This window comes from Gobio gobio (genome assembly GCF_949357685.1).
Source record: "Gobio gobio genome assembly, chromosome: 21".
Lineage (NCBI taxonomy): Eukaryota > Metazoa > Chordata > Actinopteri > Cypriniformes > Gobionidae > Gobio > Gobio gobio.
Window position 1 is genome coordinate 1913117 of NC_137117.1, and position 10000 is coordinate 1923116.

The 10000-nt window shown below is 39.0% G+C and overlaps 1 protein-coding gene across 1 annotated transcript in view; it reads left to right on the plus strand.

Annotated features, from left to right (window-relative positions):
- Positions 1 to 339: 339 nt before the first annotated feature.
- rnf150b (ring finger protein 150b) overlaps positions 340 to 10000 on the plus strand; it is a 32736-nt gene continuing 23075 nt past the window's right edge. The window contains exon 1 of the mRNA XM_079802606.1: positions 340 to 1159. Coding sequence (XP_079658732.1) covers positions 709 to 1159 — 451 coding nt within the window. The 5' untranslated portion in view covers positions 340 to 708. The remainder of the gene's footprint in view (positions 1160 to 10000) is intronic.

The following is a 10000-nucleotide window of genomic DNA, read 5'->3' on the forward strand; positions in this document are numbered from 1 at the left end:
AGTAAAATTGTCTAATTTCGCCATTTTGAATTAAGAGGACATTAATGAAGTGACTTCATCAGATCACATCATAGATATATACAGATATATACATACAGATATTGTAATATAATATGGAATTGAAAATCATCCAGAATCAATGCTGTATTGTAAAAAAAAGTGTTTTAATACAATCAGTAGGCATTCAAAACACAGTCATGATGGATAAATACCTGACAATCTGCATAATATACATTTTAATACAATTTCTAATGTATAATAGCAAAATGGAGTGAAGAAAAACAAATCTTTTCGACGTTTTCTTACTGACTAAATCATTTCCCTCACTCCCTAACTATCGCTTCGCCTCAGCGCAAAGCTGGAGTTCCCCGACTCTCCCTTAGCGTGTCGCGCATGCGCAGACCGTCGCTCCGCCGCTAGTGGCCGCTGTTTGCTGAGTGACCGTCACAGCAGCTGAAGGCCGAAAACATCCGACACCATGCCTCCGTCGCGCCGCTTCTGCTCGCGTTTTTACCCAACCAACGCGCCTCTCGCGCATGCAACAGGCTCTCGGGTTTATTAATCACCATAGTCGAGTCGAGTGCGTTGTGCGGTTCACTCATGAGTGTTGGTTATTGCGCCGCGTAACACGCACAAAGAGGGAGATTATGGAGTGAACGCGCGACGCGCGGCCGCTAGACCCATCATAACAATAACAATAATACTGCTATGGCACTCTCTGTGATCCAGGCGTGTCGCAGTCTGGCGCTGTCCACCTGGCTCCTGTCCTTCTGCTTCGTGCATCTGCTGTGTTTGGACTTCACGGTGGCCGAGAAGGAGGAATGGTACACGGCGTTCGTCAACATCACATACGTGGACCCGGACACGGCCGAGGTCCGGACGGAGAAGACGGAGTGCGGGCGTTACGGGGAGCATTCGCTCAAGCGCGAGGCCAGGGGCGTGTTGGCGATGCCCGCCGCGCCGCAGGACAGGCACGCGTGCGACCCGAACTGCAGGTTCACGCCGCGCGCGCACGGCGCGTGGATCGCGCTCATCAGCAGGGGAAACTGCACGTTCAAAGATAAAATCAGACACGCCGTGGGACACAACGCGTCAGCCGTGGTCATATTCAACGTGGGATCCTCCAACCCCAACGAGACCATCACCATGCCGCATCCAGGTGAATGCGCGCGCGCTTATGCCTAATTGCATATCTAGTTATGTTTGCTGGTGAATGCACGTGCGATATTAAGTGCAGAATGCATGTGGTGATGAATGCATGTCTGGTAATGAGTGTTTGTAAATGCGCAATAGGTTATGCATGTCGTGCATATTTGATTGCGTGATGCAGGTGTGATAAATGCATTATTGCATATTTACTCATGCGTGCTGATGAATGCATATTAAATGCATGTGTTTTGTGGTGATAAATGCATGTCTGGTTAAATGCACATTAAGTTATGCATTATAGTGAATGCATGTCATGCATTTTTGATTGCATGCATATTTAGTCATGCGTGCTGATGAATGCATGTATTAAGTGCATGTGTTGATAAATGCACATTAAGTTATGCATTATAGCGAATGCATGTCGTGCATTTTTGATTGCATGATGCATGTGTGAGAAACGCATTGCATTTTTAGTTATGCGTGCAGATGAATGCATATGTGTGATATTAAGTGCATGTGTTTTGTGTGATGATAAATGCACATCTAGTCGTTATGAGTGTTAAATGCACATTAAATTATACGTTATAGTGAATGCATGTCGTGCATATTTGATTGCGTGATGCATGTGTGAGAAACGCATTATTGCATATTTACTCATGCGTTCTGATGAATGCATATATTAAGTGCATGTGTTTTGTGGTGATAAATGCATGTCTGGTTAAATGCACATTAAGTTATGCATTATAGTGAATGCATGTCATGCCTATTTGAGTGTGTTTTGGTCAAATGCATGTTCTTGCGCAAGATGATAAATGCGTTATCGCCACCTTCCTAAAACAACTGCCTTCGTCACTTTTTGACACAATAATTTTGTTGCACAAGTCATCTCCTCATGATGCTGGCCACCTCTGGTAGAATCACCACATCCTCCTCAGTTGCACAGATCGTGCAGTTCCACCGCTGTAGTGTCAAGAGTGTGTGACTTAGGACCGTTTTAGTCAATGACACTTGGGCAGTTTTACACGCTTTTCGAGATGGCAGCCGCACCAAGAAGAAACACAATCTACTCAACCTCTGAAGTTATTGGTTATCGATATGTAGTTGTGTGCTGGTGAATGCATATGTGTGATTTTAAGTGAATGTAGGGTGTAACGATATATCGCGATATGAAAATGTGACGATATTAGAGCTGCAACTAACGATTATTTTTTCTGTCGACTAATCTAACGATTATTTTTTCGATTAGTCGACTAATCTAACGATTATTTTTCCGGATTAATCTTATGATTCTTTTTACTGATTATTGTACTTCAAAGAGGGTAGTGAATTTGTATATTATTTTAACATGAAATCAATGAATGATGACAATATTAATTGTATTTCAGGAAGGGTAGTGTACATAGTAGGCTATGCCATTTTATAAAGAAATATATGAACACAAGAAGCTTTTTAAACATAATATATAATGATACTATTCATCATAAAATGTATACAGAGTAGGCCTAATTAGGAAAAGTTGTTTACTATAGTAGTTGAGTATGATTTACTTATTGATTTGTGTCAATAGTAAACGAAAATGCACTTGTATTTATCTGCAAAAGGTTCACATACAGGAGCTTTCAGCATAGTTTTAATATAGTATAACTAGTTGTCTATTTTGAAGATACATGTGCATAAACAACGACTAAAGCTGCCAGAAGTTTTAGCCCAAACTTCAAAGACACATTTAAATGATTAAAGCTAGAGGCATATCTTAACTTTAATGTTACTTTAATCATGCAAACTACCTATATACAGCATGTTATTATGCATATGTGTTTGGGACAGAGCGGAACCAGGTCGCATTAACAGCAGATATATGCAGCCCATAATAAATAAAAGCACGAGACGTACAGGGGTCGGAGAAGAACCCCGGAAAATGTGACCGTCTGTTGCAATACACGCGCCACGGTTCAGCTGCGCGAGAGAACACTGGCAGCAGGGTTGCCAGGTTTACACAACAAAACCCACCCATTCGTTACTCAAAACTAGTCCAAAACAAGCCCAATCGCGTTTCGGGGAGGTTCTCTGGTAAACATCGCGTTCGGGGGGTTAAATATGTGTGTCTTTTTGCAGGGCTGCCGGCTAAAATTCTCATTCCCGGGGCTAAATATCACATAATTGGGATCGCTTCAACCCGCGGACATGAGACACAGCCCGCGGCAACAGTGTAGAAGTAGTAGCCCAATTCCGCGGAAAAAAACGGGACTTGGCAACACTGACTGGCAGTGTGAAAGCTCCCGCTCTCCACGCGCACAGCACCTGCTCTGCCACCGCGCGCAATGTGAAACCGGCATTACAGAGCGAACAAAGCACAGTTTTGATCGGCTTCTGTTTAAAGTACTGCCACACTTTTGAATGTCGCGGTCTGGCTTTATATGATAAATGATCATTTTCACTATGCCCGGGAGCAGAAGCTGCCATTATTCTAGATCTTCTGTTCCATTCTAGAACGTAAATAATGTGCCGCCGACGCGTCGACGCATTTCACGCACGTCGACGTATTTTCGTAGTCGACGTCATCGACGACGTCGACGCGTCGTTGCAGCCCTAGACGATATGTATCGTTTAGGGATGCCACAATTCTCAATATAATATTGAACCGTTCGGTACGGCATTCACGGTTCAATACACGCTTGTGAATTTTTTTTTCTTTTTCGGTTTTGCATTTAATTAATTATTTGGTAACACTTTAGAATAATGGTCATTAGTTAACATTAGTTAATGTATTCACTAACATGAACTAACCATGAGCAGTACATTTGTTACTGTATTTGTTCATCTTTGTTAACGTTAGTTAATATAAATACAGCTGTGCATGGTTTGTTCATGTTAGTTCACACTGCATTAACTAACGTTAACGAGATTTTAATAATGCATTAGTAAATGTTGAAATAAACATTAACAAAGATTAATAAACGCTTTATAAGTGCAGTTCATTATTAGTTAATGTTAACTAATGACCATTATTCTAAAGTGTTACCAATTATTTTTCTACAAATTCTATAATTTGCCTCCTCCATCCCAATACTGAACAACGCGACATACATTCACATCACAGGTTAGTGGTGGAGTTATACTCACAGGACACTATAGTTATAAACAATCACGAAAGTTCATTATTTGCATGCGTTTTAAAGCCTTGCCGGTTAAACATTTCATTCGCAAGGTAATGCACATGCGCTTTTCCGAGCGCGCGCACTAAACGCCTGTAAAACACGTGATTACTGGACTAAGTCGTCTTACTGCGCTAATACTGTCAAATACACACATGGTTAACATAAACACAGTCGGTTATGTCTAAAGTGAAAGTAAAATCTGCGTGTGTCTGTATATTAAATAAATTGACAGCAGCACATAGTGAACACGCCGTCCTTAACCCACCCATAAAAATGTCATTATTTACTCACTCTAATATTGTTCCAAACCTGTAATAATTTCCCAATGACAGAATTTAAATTTTTGAGTGAACTATCCCTTTAATGTTAATACAACAACAAAAGACAAAGAGAAAATCACTCATTGCTCTTGACTGAAGAACTAATACAGCAGCTTTAATAAGAATCAGTGTATATTTTATAGTGAAGTCTATGTAGTGTTTTATTTTTACATTTATTCATTCAATCTCATACTTAAATGCTGCTGTACAGCTCTGAGCTGCCAGTGTAAATCTTTATATTTATTTTATATTATACTATACACTAGGAATTAGAGCCCGACCGATAAAGGATTTTTAAGGCTGATACCGATACAAATATTTGGTCATTTAAAAATCTGATATTCCGATATATCAGCCGAAATATATTAAAAATAAATAAAATAACAGAAACGCGTAGAAAACACTTAAACAGATTTCCCTTACATTAGTTATTTGTAGTTATTCATGATAACTCAGCCTCTCTAAAATAATATGAAAATGCAGTTTAAAAATAAACTTGTTTGTTTTATTGTCACAACAGAACAGAGGAACATAACAATATATTAAAGTTCTGATAAATAAAATGTATAAAAATACAAACTTAAGATATGAAACTTAAAGTCGTTTGGACGAAAACACAATAACAAAAACAAAACAAAAAAATCAAAGTTACCAGTATTAATAGAGGTGGTAAGCTTTATAAATATAACTTTGAGCAAGACTGGAAAAAAAATATTCAGTTAAGTTCTAGAAGTTCTAATAAATAACAACAACAGCAAAATATAAACTATATATACAGTATAAATATGAGCTACCTTATAATTACAATGTCAACTTGCTTATCCCTTTACATGCACTCTTTTAATTCTATCCATCAAGCTACAACAAACCATTTTCAGTCATCATTTGCTGCCTGCCTTCTAAACGTTACTGATAATCAGTAAATCCATAATTTGACTCGTTAATGCGGCATCTGAACGAAGTCACGCACTTTCGTTCACTCTTCACGAGCCTAACTTACGATTTACAATGCAGGGACTGAAACTACAAATATACTAGTTATAAATACAGTAATCATTACTTTATTTAGGCAGAATAAGTTTGTTGTGATTTCCAAGGCGCATTAATGTTAGCGGTCTCCCACTGATAGCCATAGCATTAGCTAGCTTTGTGGTTAGCGTCTATGATAAGTCATAATTTAGAAATATTTATACTGTTTCAAAATAACGGGCAGGGGAGAGATGATACGTCTCATGCTGTCAAACTGTCAGACTATTAAAGAAATACATCTTATTCAGTTGCTTTGTCCGAGTTAAACTTAGTCAGTCAACAGTAACAACCTAACGTTTACCAGCTCTCTTGGCTTACATGAAACCGCAAAACTGGACTTGGCAGTTACAAATTTTAGCAGTTACAAATTTTGTCATGTTATTTGAGTTAAGAGAACTGATGGGGATGTTTTTTTAATTGTTATTCAAGCAATGTTTGTCTCGTTGCCAACTTACATGCACTTCACGGATGATCACTGTTGTGTTGTGAATGCAGCGCTCCGCTGGATCAGCTGGTGTTGCTGTACGGCACGTTGTAGAGCGCCCTCTGGTGGACAAACTATGAAACGCCAACACTCAATGTGTTTGAAACGCCAAAACTCAATGTGTTTGAAACGCCAAAACTCAATGTGTTTGAAACGCCAACACTCAATGTGTTTGAAACGCCAACACTCAATGTGTTTGAAACGCCAACACTCAATGTGTTTGAAACGCCAACACTCAATGTGTTTGAAACGCCAACACTCAATGTGTTTGAAACGCCAACACTCAATGTGTTTGAAACGCCAACACTCAATGTGTTTGAAACGCCAACACTCAATGTGTTTGAAACGCCAACACTCAATGTGTTTGAAACGCCAACACTCAATGTGTTTGAAACGCAAACACTCAATGTGTTTGAAACGCAAACACTCAGTGTTTGAAACGCAAACACTCAGTGTTTGAAACGCAAACACTCAATGTGTTTGAAACGCAAACACTCAATGTGTTTGAAACGCAAACACTCAATGTGTTTGAAACGCAAACACTCAATGTGTTTGAAACGCAAACACTCAATGTGTTTGAAACGCAAACACTCAATGTGTTTGAAACGCCAACACTCAATGTGTTTGAAACGCCAACACTCAATGTGTTTGAAACGCCAACACTCAATGTGTTTGAAACGCCAACACTCAATGTGTTTGAAACGCCAACACTCAATGTGTTTGAAACGCCAACACTCAATGTGTTTGAAACGCCAACACTCAATGTGTTTGAAACGCCAACACTCAATGTGTTTGAAACGCCAACACTCAATGTGTTTGAAACGCCAACACTCAATGTGTTTGAAACGCCAACACTCAATGTGTTTGAAACGCCAACACTCAATGTGTTTGAAACGCCAACACTCAATGTGTTTGAAACGCCAACACTCAATGTGTTTGAAACGCCAACACTCAATGTGTTTGAAACGCCAACACTCAATGTGTTTGAAACGCCAACACTCAATGTGTTTGAAACGCCAACACTCAATGTGTTTGAAACGCAAACACTCAATGTGTTTGAAACGCAAACACTCAATGTGTTTGAAACGCAAACACTCAATGTGTTTGAAACGCAAACACTCAATGTGTTTGAAACGCAAACACTCAATGTGTTTGAAACGCAAACACTCAATGTGTTTGAAACGCAAACACTCAGTGTTTGAAACGCCAACACTCAGTGTTTGAAACGCCAACACTCAGTGTTTGAAACGCCAACAATCAATGTGTTTGAGCGGTGTTTCGTCTGTTTGTTTGTTTTTTATTTATTTTTTTAATATTCATTTATCGGCCATCATGAATGCCGATACCGATAGTTTGGAAAAAGCCTAATATCGGCCGATAATATCGACCCGCTGATATATCGGTCGGGCTCTACTAGGAATGTGTGCAGGGTTTTTTTTAAAGTAAAGTTTTAAGTTTAAGTGAGGTTTTTCAATTCTTTTAAGTAAAATAAAGAAAGAGTATTGCAATAAAAAAATAGTATTTTTTCTCCTTAACCTGCTGTTCCTGTCGCTTAAGAATAGAATACCAAAAAAAAGATGTGTCAAGCCATCCAAACCGAAAACCGTGGTTAAAAACCAGGTATGTATTGAACCGTGGACTAACTGTATTGTTGCATCCCTAGTATCATTGATGTTAACGATACGATTGGCGATATACAGTTGTTTTATCCAAGGCTCAACTGGCTCTAGTCGGCCTATTTATAAGGTATAATTCACCCAAACACAAATGTACCACAAATGTAAACTCTGTCATCATGTGCTCACTATCATGTCGTTTTTTCGTTTGACTTCCAAACACAAATGGAGATATTCTTTATGAAACCTGTGGGATTTCTGTCCCTCCATAACTTCTGTAAAATCAAAGCCATATGTCTAACCAAGTTGTGTTCCAAATTTGAAGTTGATATCACAAAAATTGAAGTTCCCATGAGATTTTGTTTAGGCGCTGTACCAAAAATAGCCACCAGGTGTCATTGAAATTCCATTGATTGTTGTAAATTTCTGTCCAAATGTCACTTCCATCACAAAACAGTCACCAAATATGGACCCTTTAGACTCAGACCTTTCCGACGATATGTGTTTTGTCAAGATTAGAAAAGATTTTGATTATAAAGTAGTTCAAATAAATGTTGTAATATGAAACATGACACCGCCCACTAGGGGAGGAGCCTGCTATAAGAATTTAAAGTACCATTTCCATGGTAACGCAACGTCCAATTTAAAAAACGGTTTTCACAGGATGAATTTTGAGTTCGTAAGCTTTCAAATGATACCTAATTTATGATAATTACTCAAATATATGATACGGAAAAAAGGCGATCAACAAAAGAGTGCCAGTTTCAGTGACATTATTACATTAAACGACTATATATAATGTTGAATATAATGTATAATAATGCAATAGGGGAATATGTGTGGGCCCTGATGATAATAATAATAATAATATATAAAATATGAAAATAAAAAAAACCCTCTTTATTTTGGCTTAAAATATCGGGATACATATCCAGACATCCCAAGTGTCCCGGAAGTTCCGGGAGTCTCCCGCATATTTATAGCGGCAAATTAGTTAAATTCTCCCGCAATCTAGAGCGAGTGAGCAAGAGCGCGCATGCGAGACACAAACTGTGCACGCGCGCACGGCAGAGAGCGAGAGAGAGCGAGAGACCTTGCGTGTGTGTGCTGGTGTGCACCTAATGAAGCGCATGTAAGATGGAGAGCGTCCTGATTGGCCTGTTTCTGTAAGTCAACCAATCAATTGTCAGTGTGGGCGGGCTTTTATCTCTTCTCCCGAACCGAATTAATCAGTTCAGTGTATTTAGAAACCGGAGCGCCATGGCAGAGGGAGAGTGCCCCAAAAAACCAAAAGTATAAAGTATAAACATAATGACAATCTTGCACGCTGTACAGTTTGTTACTGACATGTTATGTTTGAGTTAAACAAGTTTCATTTCATGTGCATATTTTTTCAGGTCGGCTAGTTGCCAAGGCTACATGAAAACAACAAACTCCTTAGACCTGTTTAAAGTTGCAATGAAATATAAATAAAAGCAGTTTACATAAATAGTATAAGCAGCTTATGTAAATAGTAAAAGTGATCTACATAATTGTACATAATTTTTTTACAAATAATTGCATAGGCCTATAGAAATGATATATTATATTATACTATACAAGTAAAGTCATATTCTGTGGTGAAATTCGGGATACCTTTCCTCCTTTCATGTTTTTTTTTTCGGGGGTTGGAGAGATGCCTCCCTGAAATGACTTTTTTCAGGTTGGGATGTCTGCATATCGTATCGTGAGTTCAGTATCGCGATTTATATCGAATCGTGACACGAGTGTATCGTTACACACCTAATGTCTGATTGTGTGTGTTTGTAAAGGCGCATTAGGTGGTGAATACATGTCATGAATATTTAATTCTGTTTTGGTAAATGTGTGCTTATAAATGCATGTCTTCCTAAATGTGATGTTCTTGTCCAGGCGTCCAGCTGTGTTTTGCATATGCCCTCCCACATCTGGAAGTTGTGAGCGACGCCTCACACTCGACTAGAGCGGTCACGTCGGCGCTCGTCTCAGAGGAAGCGTCTCTTATCGGCCCCTGTGAAGTGTTGCAGACGTGTTCCTCTCTTTCTTCTAGATCAGCGTTTCTCTCTCTCGTTTTCTTTCATTCTCTCTTTGAAGTTTGCGTTTCGTTCGGGGGTTTGCTTGGTTTTCACTACGCTTTAAAATCAGAAACGAAGACTAAAGCTATTAAACACATTTTGTTAAAGGGTTAGTTCACCCAAAAATGTAAATTGTGTCATTAATGACTGA